The sequence below is a fragment of the Bacillus rossius genome, chromosome 2 (assembly GCF_032445375.1).
Source record: "Bacillus rossius redtenbacheri isolate Brsri chromosome 2, Brsri_v3, whole genome shotgun sequence".
Taxonomy (NCBI): Eukaryota; Metazoa; Arthropoda; class Insecta; order Phasmatodea; family Bacillidae; genus Bacillus; species Bacillus rossius.
Genome location: NC_086331.1, coordinates 7,315,551 through 7,333,072, shown reverse-complemented (window position 1 = coordinate 7,333,072; position 17,522 = coordinate 7,315,551). Strand labels below are relative to the sequence as shown.

Here is a 17,522-nt window from a genome sequence, read left to right as displayed (position 1 = left end):
TATTTTTAACTATTTTAAACTGGCCACGAAATTTCATTCCTAAACTCTTTGACTTGGAAGGTCTTTCAAACAAACAGGCAAACTTACAAAACTCTTGTTTCAAAGAACATACAGTTGCAAAGACCCAAAACACAGTAAATTTACTTAAAATTACTGAGGCAGAATTTGATTATAATTACTCATGAACACGTAAAATAATACCGCAACTTTTAACAGAAAAATTACTTTATGCACAAACTTTTACAGCCTACTATCTGGGTATTCTAAGTTTAATAACATCAAAGACTTAAAAATGACACCTCTGTCAAATAAGCGAATATGTAAATTTTTTGACATCCAGAATAAATTGGTACAAAAATATTGGGGCACTCAATGTTCTCTCTCACTACTATACTATAAAACAAAATTCAAACTAATGAAAACTTTAGTTAATTTAATAAAACCTATTTGTAGTACAAGACAACTTAAAGAAATTCCATGAACAAGAAACAACCAACATATGAAAATTACCACAACAAATGAGAAAATAGATTATTTTCATCACATCAGCATCAAAAGCTGTATTATTGTTATTGATATTCTTGGTTGAAATTATCGCCTTAATAAAACAGTGAAGACCAATTTTAACTGTTAACATTATACATAATTAGCAATTTGTTCATAATTATTTATGAGGTCACATTTACATATACATATAAATGTAATGCAAAGTCTTACATTCATAAATTCAATTGCAATCTGTATTCGACCCCATGTAATACAAAGCCGGTTTGACTAATGATTCATAACCACCATCTCTATCTGGCTTGCTTAGTCACACCCATAACAATATGTTTAGCATGTAAACTCCGATACACAATCATATTTACATAGTTATAAAAAGTGGGTTTTCTTTTTCACATAACGTTTGTGCTCCAAGAAAAATCATTATAGGCCACTTTAATACAACTTACCAATGGTAGAACTGCCTTTACAGTACCATATGTCCTGTTGTTTGCAATCACAGTGTCTCTGTCCTCATTGGCACGAGCTTGCTCGGCCGCGAACTCTGGTGTCACTATGCCCCTTCGATCTGCAATCGGAAAGTAGTCATCAAACACACAGTAATCAACACCCCAAGTACATTGAAACCAGCAACAAAAATTTCCCTCTGGAAAATGATTTTTAAAACTCTTTTCACAATATGTAACTTATGAGACAGCAAATTATAAATTTAACCCTGTTTCTTAAGAAAACGTAACTTATTCAAAAAATGGTATTAAGAAACACAAGCAAACTTGACAAGATATAATGTTCTGTGAAATTTACACACTATTGGAAAAACTAAGGTCTGTTGTCATTTGTTATAAATGCTGTCTTGTCTGGCGTGTCTGCGACGCGACAGAGTTAAAAATTACAGGGGAAACAAACATGTTTTCTTTAACAACTTGAAAAATTTATATTCTAACAGCATGGGAAAAAGTGTGTTGGTTCATATTATGTATAGTAATTCCAGAAACATTTTTGATTTCCCCGACTTTACCGGGGTACAAGGAATTAATTCACAGACGTTTCCCGGTTTTCCCTGACTGTAAGAACCCTGTGCTTACTCTAGTTTCATAGTTGTAAATAATTGAGTTGTAAAGGTTGAAAAATAAAACATTGCTATGTTCGAGATACAGAGGTCCAATTTAATTTTTCGAGTTATGGAGGTAAAATCTGTACCAAAATGGCTTGGAGGGACTCTGATTATTTCAACTAATAAATGGTTGAGACTTTGAGCAATGGAGGTTTTGGGGTTTGAATGAAAGGGAACACAACAATTTTTCGAGTTAGGGAGGTTTTCGACTTATCGAGGTTCGACTTAAAGAGGTTCTACTGTACATGCAAAGAATGATCTGAGTGTTCTAAACCAATGGAAACTATACAAACAATGTTAAAGAAAATCAAATTATAGCTTAACATATAAACTTTTTAATACGATACACAAAAGTGTAACACACATTCAGTTGTAGAATATTATTAAAATAATTAAATACAAGCGGAGCATGAAATACTTACCTATAAGACTTGGTGGAGTAGGCCCACACAGCACATACATACAGTTTGCACATATGTTGCCATGGCTATATGGATTAAAGCTCTCTTGACCACGCTTGCTACTGAATGATCCTTTTATCTGAAATAATTACACAATAAACTAAGAGGCATCATAACAACAAATCAATTACTAATCCTATTTTCTGCCAGGTGTAAGTGATAAGTCTTACAAATATTATAGTGCAAAAATTAACTGCAATAACAATGGACAGAAATTTTAATTCATTTTACAAATATTACTAAACTAATCATATGAAGTTACATCACATGAAATTGTGAAAATTTAATTCAACTTATTACAAAATAAATAATGTGCAATAGAAATTCCAAATAAGCACAGGAAATTGAAACAAAAATATATAAACATCCCTGATTTTAATATGATCATGTTATAAATACGTAAAACATTTCTTAAAGATAAAAATATGTTAGAAATGACAAACATATTACTTTAATGAATCCTATGTGATCATACTACAACAGAGGACAAAAGTAATCATGGCTAAAATACAATTTAAACAAAAATTAAGAAAACAACTCACATCTTCATTTGTGGTCTGGTTTGATGTTGTGAGGTATGTGTGGAAACCAGCCAGGCCCAAAACACTCCAAACACTGAAGAAACACACGACGCTTACAATAACACTCGCAGGTGAATCCTTGATGGCCTCAAGAAATGGTTTCTTCTCATCTTTCGTTACTACACACCAAAATTACTGTGTAAGAAAACATACAATGAATTCACTAATATACATCATGTTTAACCTGCAATAGGAACTCTGAAATAAATATTCTCAGGCAAATTATTTTATCTTCCTGTGATTTAAAACCATAGTACAGTAATTTCAAATTTGAAATCAACTATAAAAATTCATATTTACATTTATAAAAAGGGCTGTGGTATCTATAATCAAATTACCTTCATATGCTGAGCTAGTAAATGAGGAGGGGAAAAATGCCCATATTTTATACAATAGAATATTTTCATCATAAAATTTATATAAAGTCCAAATTTATTTAGTAAGTGGACATTTTGTTTCTGCGACATATTTTTAAAGATTTCTTCAGATTCAAATGCAATTTCAGTTTTCCTCTACCTCGATTAAAAAAAAAAAATCATACACAAAATATAACAAGATTGACTTGAGAAATATGTACAACAATCAATGCATAATAGCCGAGTCACAATTTTATTTTAAAAACATTATTTTGGTAAATAATTTCAACATTTTTGTTTTGATTCCGATTAAATGCTTGAAATCATACAATCACTAAATGTTTGTGTAAAATTTAAAGAACTATACATATAATTAGATTATAAATATTTGACATATAAATACCAAAACATTTGACAGCACTGGGGCTTGTCCTACAACAGGACAGACGCACCATATCCTGCCCCCAGTGGGATACCACTGAGCGTGCCCCCGAGTGTCTGTCAGAACTGCCAACCCTCTGAGGGTGCATCACAAGTGTACACATTAATTACAATAATTCAGAGTCTCATTGAAGATTATTTTAAAAAGGTATTTTTGTATCTCTTGTTGGTAATAATCACAGCTCACAAACCAACTATAAATTATTTAAACATTTTATTCACTCTCCACAAAACCCAAATCATGATGGCTGGATTGAAATAAAAAAAAAAAAAAACTGAATTTTAAAAATTGTGAGTGAAATAATTTACCACTACCTGGACCCATAACCAAAAATAACTGCTTTAAAACCAAATCATACACATACAGATTATAGTCGGTAGTTGTTAAAACACAAAATTCCTGTAAAACTGTATACAAACCTTGCTGAAAACTACTGAAACTTACATAATATTAGATGTGTAACAGCACAGGCAAAGATGAAAACGCACAGGAACGCTAGCGATACAATAAACATATAGAAATAACGGTAATTTCTCTTGCCCACACAGTTGCCCACCCAAGGGCAGTGATGATCGAATCTTTCTGCAACAAAAAATTTACACAACATTAGAGAAGATATCAACTCTCATAAACCTCCAACTCAAAATAATAATAATGTACTAAACTGTTGTTAAGATGACTGTCAAGAAATTTACAATACATATTTTTCAGCAAGACCATGTTCTTTGGATACACGTAATAAATTGTCGAAACTGTTCTTTTTTTTTTTTTGCTTAATATCTAGATGAAGCAAGGCTGCTAAAAACAGTAGCACGCAACTACACAGTACAAGGGGGGAAGGAGGGGGGGGGGGGAATTGGCCATAGCCTATTGTAAGCAACACTTCCCCAATTTTCCTAGAATGATTTCCGTAAAATCATGGAAAACCAAAATCAAAATGGCTAGACCACGATTTGAATGTGAGTCTAGATACAGTGCTACCTGGTGCCATTCTTAATGTTAAAAGTATGATTACACAATCCATAATAAATATTTGCTGAGACATCTTGAGGATGGTAGGTAATAAATTACTGAGAAAAAAAATGAATCATTTAATACACAACAAACTCCTGTGTTTGAAACCATAAAATGTAAATCAGAACTGAAAATTAAAGATTCCTATATGAGCATAAAAGATTAAAACCATGAACATAATATACAATTTTTAAATCAAATCTCAGTGGATTAGGTAGATTCCATAAATTGCAAGCCAAACCATGCAAGAAGCCAATCTTACATGGGATCTTCACAACCTGCAAGATGATGATGCTCCTGTAATTCAATGCAAATCTCTGCAGGTTACACGGAACAGGCAAATTTGACTGGTTCTTTTCGCAACCCACACAAGCAACCTGCTGTCTTTCAATCATAGAGTTACATGGAAAGTATAATTTCAGCTATGCAACAAAAATTCTTCCAGAAGAATGCACGATAATTTGCATGCCAGGTCTCGCATCAGATAAATCTTGTCACACGTGAAATATAATCTACATATGCCCTATTGAACAATTAAATTGGTAGCACACTTGTAATAAGTTAAGGACTAAATCGTGAAATACTGATCAAGAGAAACACAGGGTACTCCGGCTACTCACTTTGGTATCGTAAAATGGGGTGAATAGGATAAAAAGTAGGTAACATTATATTTTAAAACATAATATAGCAAAAAATAATTATAGATAGTAGTTATATATATTTAAAATAAAATGATTTTTATTATTATAACAATGTATAATTATTTGCTGCTATATTATGTTTCAAAATGTCACCCACTTTTTATCATATTCACCCAGATTTACGGTAATTGTAAAACAAATAGCCAAGAACTAACAGAAGTGTAGAGTTATACTACTCCATGAATTTAAAAAGGATTTTTTATGTTACCTAACAATGAAATTGATGATACACTGCCACTTAATTTAACAAATCTAATCAAGAGTTTTAGCAATAAAAAGTTAACAATAACCAGATAAGAATCTTAACCTGCTGTTAATGACAACTTATCTATACACTGAGTAACTGGTTATGTTGAGCAGTCCAGCATATTAGTTTGTACTAGTCATAACAAAGGAGGGTGCTACCTCAGGCAGCCCTACATTACGGACAGCCTGTTTCATGGCTACGGCAAGACCGCGGGCACAAATGGAAACTATAGGCGCATGCTATGCCAAGCAGGCTGCCCGAGGGGGCAGAGACAAGTACGCTGCACTCAGAATTCACAGAGCTACGAAAAATTAAATTTTCGGAAATGCAGATTCAAGGGGCAACAAATTTTTGTACTTTGGCCATTTTGCTGTCCACTTAAATATATAATTTAAAAGTCAACATCAAGAGCATTTATAAACCATCATAATTTAGTTTTTTAACATGCCAAGTAAGTGTAATTTCTAGCGTTAGTACATAAGTACACACACCAGTTTTTTGTGATAGTAAATGTAGTCGCAAACATTACACCAGCCAGCAATATACAATTGTTATTATTATTATTTACTTTTCGCTTACATATGGAATTTAATGTGACTTATAATACACTGATTTTCTTGTTAAAAGGCGCTGAAGAAAACAAAAAAATTACTTACCAACACAGTTGTCACACAAGCTACAGTGTGACGCTCGCGGAGGTCGAAATATCTTGCACGTGAAACAGTATTTCAACTTCACCGGATGTCCTCGCACCAGTATCTCTTTCGTTCGGGGCGGGGGACGATACGTTGGCGAATTTGCACTGTTTGGAACTTCTGGCAAGAAAACGCATTATATCAGTTTTGGATTAAATTGTTTGTTTATTTACTACACTCACGTCTCGCCGAGATCAAGATCAGCTGAGACACAGGTAACTCCAACTCAACACAACACAATCATCGGAGTTTGATAAAAAAAATTAAGATTTTTTCCTGAATTAACATTGGGAAGCTATGAACTCAGATTGGGTGAATTCGGATTTGAGCTGACATTCTTGCCAATGAAAGTTTAGTGTTTAAACACTATGCCTCTGTCGAACTGAGTGAAAAATGTCAATGAACTTTAGAGTATGGTGTGAAGCAGAGCAATGAAGGACGTGAGAGATCCACATTCTATTACTGCAATGTCAACGTGCTTCTTCCTTCCCTGAGCTTCCTACTGGATGATGATGGGGTGGAGGTGAGACAGGGTGGCTAGCAAAACCGTGATAAAAATTCCCTGTCATTTCCTTGACTTTTCCAGGTTTGGGAAAACATTTCCCTATCCACTGATATTAGTTAGTTGCCAATAACTATCAAAAGTTCAAACTAAAAATCACAACTCATAGGCATAACACACTTCACTATTGCAACAGGCCACTATCAATTATTTTATCGCTCTACTGTGGGTAGAACTGAAGTCCATATGCATGGTTGAAGTGATGATATACTTAAGAGCCAAACGAATGGAAGGAGAACATTTTTTTATTACTAAGATACAGGTTGAAAAGGAAGAAGAAACTTTAATTTATCAGTAACCTTACCATGAAAATAATTCCCTCACTACCTATTTCTGACTTTTCCTTGTTTCTGAAAATTCCCTGACTTTCCCCGGTTTTCCCCGTTGCTAGTCACCCTGTGTGACAGCGGAAGGGGCTAGTTGGTGGCAGGTGGGGGAAAATGGTAAGAGGGAATCTCACTTATTTCACATGCTTGATCTTAATAAGATAACTACTAAATACATCTCCTTGAAAATTGGTATCTACATCCATGTCCACCCGGCATTTCCCACTCAGTTTGTGAACATCCAGCACACTAATACACAAAAAGATATGCAGTTGTGCACAGCTCGGTAAATATAGCATTTACCACTTAAAAATACCAAGTTGTTAGAAATGTAGTATCGCTGCAACCAACTACACATTGTTTGGTTACGATATTTTTTTCTTAACATTATTCATAAATTGCTTTTAGACAAAATGAAAACAATGTCACAATGATGATCTGCTGTAAGCAATTCCAATTTCCCTTTGAGCCAACCTTGGCTCTGACCCTCCACAAGTCGGGATGGCTCGTTCGAGCAGCTGGAAGCACAGGCAGCAGATCAACTCCGTGGCGATGAGTCACGTCACCGGCCTCACGCATGCGAGGGAGGACTGTACCTAGTCCCTAGCGCCAAGGAAACACTAGCGGCTAGCCAACAATCACCTGGATCACCTGGCTACGGTCACCACCCCCACGGCTCACCTGGTACGATACTGCCAGGCAACCCCCCGGTGCATGCATCGTAGTGAATCAGGACGCACAGAGCACACTCGCCCATGCCGAGGACACATCGACAGATACTCAGCTGACAAGAGCCGACTTGCCAGCCGTAACCGAGGCTTGGGTCCTCGGCGGTGACTACAGGAAGCGGTGAGCTGGAGGCGTAGCTGTGTAAAATCGACTACCCTGACAACTCATGTTCACCCTGCACTACTTAGTCATCAGCAACCACATGGCCACATTCTTCGCCGGGTGGCTACTCAAGTACTGTAACGCCATGCAGTTCCTCAGGGTGGAAGGGGAGCCTGATGTGTAACTGGTGCTCGCACGCCACTTCAACTTGTCGCCTGTGCAAGCACCTACACAACCATTTCAGCACGGAGATGGTAAACATTTCCAGCCAACAGACCAACCTTGGTTGCTGGTGCATGTCTTGATTTAAGTTCTTCTGCAGCATTCCACTGTCTACAGGCCTCGTGTGTCCTACTTGTTTCACTGTAATCCCGTGTTAAACTAGCTCGGAGCGAATCAGCCAGCCATCCGAGCCACCTCACCCGTGTCACCGCAGTCGCTATCTGACTTACCCTACCAAGCCCACCTCAGAGTAACCACAGCAAGCGTGAAAACAAGCCCACTAAGAATCAGGAGGGAGCAAGATTACACGATTTGACCATAGGACCCTTCACTAGCTGTAATGTAAGTTAAGCATACAAGCTTTGTAATGCCCAAATAAATGTAAGTTGTGTATTTGGGTTAGTTACTTCTGTACCCTAGAGCCCATAAGCCCTCTGCAGCACACACAAAGTTAAACGAACACCCGACTGCTGCATACCTGATACAACCTGACTGTTTTTTACAACCTTCAAGACTATCTGCAGTTTAAATAATATGAATATTTCCTTATTATGTATTAAATTTTAAAACACACTTTGATATTACTATTTTTGTTTTGTTTTGCAAACTTGCAGCAAAATTAACATATTACTACAGGAGTATTAGAATACTAGTATTGACTGCTATATGTCAGAATACTGTTTTACACGTCAAATGCCATTCAGTGCTATTCAGTCATTTTCACTACACACGATGATTCAAAGTCCTTCGACAAACTTTAAGGGTAGGTCAGGCATACTGAAACAAATCATTTTCACGCCAGAACACAGAGTCGCAAATACAAAGAGCAACTGCTAGGAGGTCTTCGCAGGCGAGTGAGTTGTGACTTGCCCTTGCAGGATCGAGGCACAAATTTGCAGATGTAGAATGGAGAGCTACAGTCGTCAGATGGCTGAGATGCATTTTATTTACGAGGAGGGGAAAGGAAATGACAGTGCAGCACAGTGTTCGCATTGACAACACTGTCCAAAAATGGTGCGTAACCCATTATAACACGTTCAATTTTTCGTTGGCAGCGACTCACAACTACACATAGCAGACATACTGAAGAAAGAATCCGCCATGGCCTATTGTAAGTATTTTATTCCTGGAGAGATTTTTGAGAACCATGGAAAACTAAAATCCGGACTGGCGAAACAGCATTCAAACCCAGATATTCCGGAACGAGACATTACTGGCAGAATAAAAAAGTTAATGTTAAATTAGATTTATATTGTGAGAGAGATTTAGCAAAGGTTAATTTTAAAAACTGAGATTACTACAAATATACTTAAATTACCAAGGTGGCCACTCTCCTGGAATTATCAAATTCCAGGTTCTGCCCACTTTTTTAAGGTTTATTAAAGTTGTCTCACTGAATGTTCAGACCTAATAAAACTCTGTGTGTTAAATTTTTAATTGAAATAAATTATAACAGTGTAGATTTATAATTTAGTTGTAATATTTCTCCTGAAAATAATTTTGTTGAATATACATAGTGAAAACATAATTTTAACAAAAGCCATACATAGTTGTAGGTCTATATAAAAGCATGCAACTTGAATTAAACTTTTTACTGTCTCTTCCTCACAAAAGCCAATACCAGTATAGTAGGTATAAACGTCAACACCCCTAACTTTAACCATGAGGTCACTGAGTGGCATACCATCTTGAACACAGTTTTTTTATTAGTGGGGAGTAATGTTCTATAATATAAATATAATGAGCAAAAATCTTGCTTTTACTTTGATCAACATTTTTTTGGTAGGCATCTGCTAAGAGTGGTATTTTGCAGTGGGAGACTTATTAAGTGATATTATTGTACACTTGCAATTGGGCTTTCTCCAGGTTAATTTACGGCTCAATGTTGGTAAAAGATTAAATGGCTAGAAGTCTGGGACATATTTCTGCAATATAAGAAAAAAAAATTCAGAATGTGCTATAAGGGTAGGGCAATTATGGCATATGGAAGTAGCCCATTAGTGAAAGGAATTTATCATAAAGCTTAAGTATGGCAACAAGCACAAGTCATTTTTAATTATATTTAAGTATTTGTAGGGTTATCAGTACAAAGCATGGCTACTTAAGGGTTTTCCAGCAATAGAGTTTCTCCAGTTTTGTTTTGTCAAATAACATATCACTGTATGCCTGTACATTAAAAAAATTAGTCACTACGAGGATGAAAAAAATGGATGAAGGCAAAAAAAACAACATATGTGTTATCATTCACATCTATTGCGGAGGGTGAGGTAGTATACAAAAGTGGTCAAAAGTGGGTATGTGATTCAGTTTGCAACACAACATGTAGTTTTTCAACCAAGAAATTTTGAACTTGCTTAAAAAACTGATAATTCCAGATGGCTTTCAAAAATTTCTCTCTCAATTTTCAGCAGCAAAAAAAATTCACTGCTCCTTCAAGGTATCCTGGAGTTTCCTGTTGAGTGGCCACTTAGACTATTTGTATTCCCTAATGCATAGTTATTGTGCTATTTAAGTAACAAAAATACACAATATCTCAATAAAGTAAGCTGATGTACTGTAACAATAAATCCTTGCCCCCCCATGACTGTAACAGAGGCACTATTAAAGGATGAAGTTGCATAATGATAAGTTAATATGAGAGCAAGCTGAAAGAAGTACTCAAAGATTTAAGAGATAATCGGAAATTTTGAAGATGTAAGCCAAAACACATAAACCTTTTACAAAAAGTTACGAAACAAACAACAACATTTCTGTCATTGATATAATTTTACTTCCTTACTTCCAGATTGTCTCTGTAAATGATAACACAAATACAGATGATTAATGGTATTGGGGTTATGACAATACCTTTGTCAGATTATCCATCACCAGATTAATGGGTATCATGCACTTGTGCCCTAGAACCACACCTGGCTGAGTGCATTTGTAGTTACATGTCCGAAAAAAACAAACAAAAATAAACTGTTTAGTAGTGGTCGGCACTCACTAACAAGTTGAGAATTTTAATTTGATGATCTTAGCAAGTCATACACCAATAAAAAAACCAGACATGATTCAATATTTAACGAGACACATGCTGTATCCAAACTCAAACAACCAAGCAGCAGAAACATGGCATAGCCATTTCCTTCCTAGCTAACATCTGCCAATTAGCTTTCAGCACTTCACTACCCGCACACCACTACCTACGCCAGTTATAACACTTTAATTTTTACAATACAACAGATCAATAACCACGCCACTGTCACACTATACATGGCATTATTGTTGCTGAATATTGTACGAATATTAATGCACCTTGGCATACCCAATGCATGCACCGTAAGTTAAAAATAACTTTGCTAGACTGCTGTCGAAAACATAAATACTACCAAATTGCTCAATACAAATGCACTGGAATAATAGCAAAATTTTCAAAGTAAACTTGATTGTTATTTAACTTGAGCATTGCCCTTTGACACCTGTTATTGAAATACACACAAATCAACACAAATTCATTAAACAATGCTAAAACCTGCCAATTCCTTATTAAATACAATCAAACATTACTTATGCTTGTAGCCATACTTTAACTTATGATAACTTTCACTAATAGGCTACTCCCACATGCCACAATTGCCCTTATCATCTAGCCCTCCCTAATAAATAATTTCTTAAAATACAGGAGATTATAAAGCAGCAGCAAAAACTCAAACAATAAAACTCTGCAGCGTAGCAGCTTCTGGGAAAACAGGTGAACAATGACTAAAGTGAAGAGGATAAATTTCTAGGTAGTCTGCATTTTCGTAAAAAAAAAATTTAAAAAAAAAAAAACTTAAGGCCAGTCCACACGCAACGTTTTGTATACACAGTTTTGACTGCGTAGGTAAAACTGTGAAAACAAAAGGTCGCAGTTTAGCCGTGTCCACACAACACAGTTTGCAGCCAAGTTTTATCTTATCAGTTGCGAGAATTCCTTACTTTGGCCCATTCTTTCCGGTATACCGACCTCAAAGAATTAATGTTTTTTTTTGTGATTTTATCTCTGTTAGCAGCAATGTCAACCTCTTTGTATTTTTGCACAAGTGCTTCACACACTTGCTAGTGTGCAGGATCATTAGTCAAGGTAAATTGAGGAATAAATGCCATTAGAAATGAGAAAAATTTGATTACAAAATGAATAAAATCACAGCAGCAATAAAGTTACAGTGAATGTAATAATTTTCCATCCATAATCACTCGTTTTCAGCTAGCAACAACACAATATTTGCAGGCTTCAAGGCAGTTTCCCACTACCAAGTTTCCTGCAATATCATGTCACCAGAATCAAGTGGAAAGAATATTCAACGTACTAAATTAAAACAGGAAGCATTATTTAAACATGATCAATGAAACAGGACCATGCCATCAGGATCAAGTCCGCAGTATCTTCAACATACTAAATTCAAACAGCAAGCATCATGTACAACAGGATCATTCCATCAGGATCAAATGCACAGGATGTAGAGTTACATATAACAAAAAAAAGTACCTACAACTTGAACAACCACAAATGTTGGATGCGTGTACATATTTTTTCTGAAAGCAGAAAATGGAGATTTTTGCCATCATCTAGAACCTTTGATGAAACATGAATTCCACAAGGTAACCAATGTAATTAGAATTTGCCGACCATACCTATGTATATTCTGCCTCAAATCATGTGACACAGAAACCACTTTTCCAACATTAGAAAATATGATATACAACATCTGACGAATTCACTACGAACAATGCTTTCCCTTAGCAAACAATGTGCCAAATGATACACGAACAACCAACTGCATTGAACGATTGCTGCCTCCATCCCACCATGTGAGTCAACATACTGCTTAAACTTAGAAATACAAATCTGAAATAATTCTAAAAATAGCACAAATTTAAATTAATTCAATTGCAAGTAACCTAAAATAACCCTTCCTTATAGTTGCAATAAGTAAAAGCACACACAACCCAAAAAGGAACGTATAAAACCATATTCATGATTAATAAAATACTAAAATTAAAAAAAAAAACATGGTGCTAATGATGTATGTACGTGAATACAGAACTTGAACTGTAAAACTTTTGAAGGTAATTTAAATCTCACAAATTTTGCACTACTGTCTTATCACAACAACCATAATGGTTAGGAAACCTAAACATTAAAAATTTGGTTTTTTTTATGCAGAAGCTGCTAATCTAGAAAATTACCACATGTAGTAGTTGACCCTAGCCTAACCACCCAAGAAACTACTATACTTCTCTGTTACCTTTTTTAGTTAGTAACAATTATTGTTGATTAGAAATACCACACAAAAGATATAAATAATAATTTAAAATCTATGAAAAAATAGCCTACATTTGTGTACGAATTGTACAAATATAGATTGTGCACGACAGGTGCTTTTCAAAAATCCAATAACTTAAATTGTGGACAGTAAAGTCAAATTGGCCTAAAAAAAATTCAACGAGCACCCTCCTCGACACTATTAACAAAAATATACAAGGGTATCTAGAATTTGAAATTTCAAATAAAAATCCAAAAATTCTTTTTTTTTTACTTCCTGAAATTCTGTTTAGTAATTATGTAAAATGGCAAAGCTATTATATAGTATTATCTCATTACTTGAGACAGAATTATTTTCAGTAGCATGTTCATAGGAGGATATGATTTTCGCCATGTCAAATATTTTAAACAAGACTTTCACACCTTGTGAGCAGTTTTAAGTTGTTGCAAAGTTGAGTTATTTATTATTTCTTTATATTTCATAATATTGGTGAATGAATGATTAATTAATTTTTGTTTCAGAAGTTAGACTTTTGCACATGTAGCAGATTCTTGCTAAACCAAAACATTTATTGGGTAAGGTCAGCTACACATAGGCGTGCCTACAGGGGGGGCCAGGTGGGCCATGGCCTAATGTAATCACTCAGATCGGCATTTTCTCTAATGCGTTCGTTAATAATCGTATATTCCTGGCACTGTGACACTCAAACTGTTTTTCAGTGTTGCAGCGTGCTAATTACCAATATTTTAAAACATTTTATCATTCTGGAAATACAGCCGCCTTAGTTTATTTAAAACACGAGGTCCCTTAAAATGACCAAGCAAAAAAAAAAAAAATTTAAGAGGTTTTTTAAAGTTCTGTTGTCTGAATTGTTGTGTTTGCATTCACAAAAAAGAAGTTCATTTCAAGGTAGATCTGGACCAAGCTATTGGAAAATTCGAGGGGGATAAATGTGTAGTACCCTTTAAACATTGTCTATGGAAAAAAACATATTTTCAAGATTGTTAAAATTATACGGATACAAATATTAACTAGTAAAGATATCTCGTTGATACTGCACACAAATATAAACACGGAAATGAGTGAATGTATTTAGGATATTTAACATTCTAAATTCAGCTTCTGATTTAAAAATTTAGAAGGGCCCCCCCCTAAATGGAAATGTCTGGGCACGCCTATGCAGCTACATTAATAAAATGTATTTGTACATGTAATAAGTACATATTTTGCAACTGATGTAGCATACGTATTACGTATTCATTATTAATTAAGTTAGTTTTATATATGCAACTAACCAAACCAACAGACTGCGAATTTTTTTTTATACAGTACCTACTTTAACTGTAGCTAACCTAACAAAAAATTTAAATGATAAATTAACGGTAAATATGTAGTTGAGCGGTATTTGTGAAAAAAAATGTTAAAAATCCGAAAATACCTTTATTATATGCTCTTTTCATTAAAAGTGGCGGAGGTAAGAAATTACAAATACTTTAGGAGATATTGACTTTTTTAATTTCATCATATGTAGTTCAGCGGTATTTGGGGAAAAAAATGTTAAAAATCCAAAAATACCTTTATTATATGCTCTTCAACTTCCTCTTTTCATTAAAAGCGGCGGAGATAAGAAATTCCAAATACTTTAGGAGATATCAAATTTTTAAATTTCATCACAATACCAGTGCATTCATGTGGCATTCACCATTGTTTCTTGTTTAAGAGTATCTATTTTTTTATTGGATAATGATGTCACATGATTGTTTGTGATAGGCCAGAATTCAAATGAACCAATACGTGATTATTTAGTTCATTTATTGTTTAAAACGGTGTTTAATTACTGCCTCCAACTTAGGTGAGTTTTTAACGTTTCTAATTTTAAAGTCGCATTTGTTATTTGAATATTGTTGCGCAAGTAATAAGTAAAAAAAAAAAATATTACGTGAGTTCCTACTGTCCATCCTTTGTCCCAGTTGGTTAGGTCAGGTCAGTTACATTATAAATAATTTAAAACTAAAGAATAATTAAAATTAATTCACATTATTTTTAATATCACCTTAGTTTGAAAGTATTTATAATGTAACTGACCTGACCTATTCGACCATTTTAGTTTACTGTTCATCCTCTGTCCGGGTTTGTTTGGTCAGGTCAGTTACATTATAAATATTTTAAAACTAAACAGCCATTAAAATTAATTCACATTATTTTTAATGTCGGCTTAGTTTGAAAGTATTAATAATGTAACTGACCTGACCTAATCAACCATTTTATTAATTACGCATTCACGAACACACAGCAAAATAACAAAAATTGTGGCGGTCAAATGGTTGCATAGGTCTTGTATTGCAAAATTAAAAAAAATTTGATATCTCCTAAAGTATTTGGAATTTCTTATCTCCACCGGTTGTTTTGAAAAGAGGAAGTGAAAGAGCAACGGATTTTTAGCATTTTTTTTTCGCAAATACCGCCCAACTACATATTTACCAAATTAACAGTTAACTACTTGAAACATCGCAATGCAGTTTTACAGAATGTGGCCCTCTCATAGAAGGTTACCCTGTTTTAAAAAATATTAACATATAGGCCTACATGAAAAAACCATGTCCTCACACCATTACACACAAAAGGGGCATGCAGATGCACCCCTCGGCTTGTGGCACCCTGAATGAATGTCCTGCTCAACCCACCATCTCAACAGCTGTAACTGCAGATTTTAGTTGATACACAAGTCTGTTGCACCATACCTATTTGTTTTTCTGTATAGGCAGCTTCATCTTGAGTAGCCCGAGGAATGACACCAGGATCACTGAAGCTAGTCCTGAGTAGTGCTGACATCACAAATACAAACAGTAGGGCACCAACTACTGGTATCGCTGGAGTTATGTGCACAGCAAGATACGGACAACTATAACATAAGGACAAAAAAATCGTGACCATCCGAAAACTAAACCTTGTTTAAAACACCAAGACATAGGTAAGAACATATTACTTACTCAAAACCAAAGAAGAGCCCACTAGTTCCGATAATAAGGCCAAGCGTCACATAAAAAACCCCAGTTTGAGGTGCCATCATTAACCTGCCATCGCAACAAAACCGATTTCTTCCGGGAAAGATTTCCCATTTGCGAGTAACATGGGGCATTTTTATGATGTATGGTATATATTTATATTTCTCTGCACTACACGCCGTTTTATCGGGAATACAGAAAGTGTCACGGTCCTTGATCATTAGTTTCAAACATAAATTTATGCCCTTCCATTGAACTTCGTTTTGTAAGTGCTCATTTATATACTGCTGTACATAACATCTCATGTTAATTCATTACTTATTGCAATTACTTTAAATTAACCACTAACCAACCTCAAATTTCCAACTACCGTCCATCATTATTTCATAACCATAACACGCCCGAACATTTCCATAAACATGCTATTGTAACACTTCTAGTACCACCACTTCCAAAAATAATTTCTTTGGAAGGAATAAATAAAACGTTTATAAATACTTTTTTTGCATTATAAATTGAAAAAATAATTGATAAAAATAATAATAATACAAAAATTGATTTTATAAAACGATATTATAATTTAATTTTCTTGCTTATACTTGTGCGTACTTCCATGCAAGACAGGCACGTCTCCAGAAGGGTTCGGCAGCCGCAGAGGCTATAGCCCCTCCCAAAACCAAATTTTATTTTTTTTGTAAGGTATATTGTTAACTTAAATACTTTAATTCGTGTGTTAAATTTTACTTTCATCAAAATGTGTATGAAAGTACTAAATTATTTCAGACCATATATTTAGTGAATATTCCAAGGCAAATCTGTGACTCTAAATTTCATGATTTATAAATGTATCCTTCTTTGTATGTGAGATCATCCCGAGATATCTTACTGGAGCCACCCTTGATGTAAGACACACATCGTTGTCAACCTGTCTCCCAATAGTGCATTTAAATTTGCCCTCTTACATACTAGAAAGAACGATATTCGAAACACAGTGACAACATTCGATTAACATTAGAGAAAATTACTCCAAAGTCCTTGGCATTTCCCATTGTGTAACATGTGTCGTGTCCTGCGTTTGGCCTCGGCCCCCTTGTGCGAATGCTGCATGCTCATCCCTGAAACGAACATGGCTGTCCCAAACACCGCACCTTACCACACCTCAAGCCACCCCAG

At 34.9% G+C, this 17,522-nt stretch overlaps 1 protein-coding gene across 3 annotated transcripts in view; it reads right to left on the bottom strand.

Moving 5' to 3' along the window:
* Positions 1–16,776, bottom strand: part of LOC134529064 (palmitoyltransferase ZDHHC18) — a 34,660-nt gene extending 17,884 nt beyond the window's left edge. Inside the window, exons 1-7 of one of the 3 annotated variants that reach the window (XM_063362767.1) lie at positions 16,335–16,776; positions 16,086–16,246; positions 6,077–6,235; positions 3,903–4,040; positions 2,622–2,779; positions 2,041–2,158; positions 954–1,072 (exon numbers count right to left, since the gene is read on the bottom strand). In XM_063362767.1, coding sequence (XP_063218837.1) covers positions 954–1,072; positions 2,041–2,158; positions 2,622–2,779; positions 3,903–4,040; positions 6,077–6,235; positions 16,086–16,246; positions 16,335–16,654 — 1,173 coding nt within the window. In that variant the 5' untranslated portion in view covers positions 16,655–16,776. The remainder of the gene's footprint in view (positions 1–953; positions 1,073–2,040; positions 2,159–2,621; positions 2,780–3,902; positions 4,041–6,076; positions 6,236–16,085; positions 16,247–16,334) is intronic. The other 2 variants (XM_063362768.1, XM_063362769.1) reach the window with 2 other exon arrangements.
* Positions 16,777–17,522: the final 746 nt, after the last annotated feature.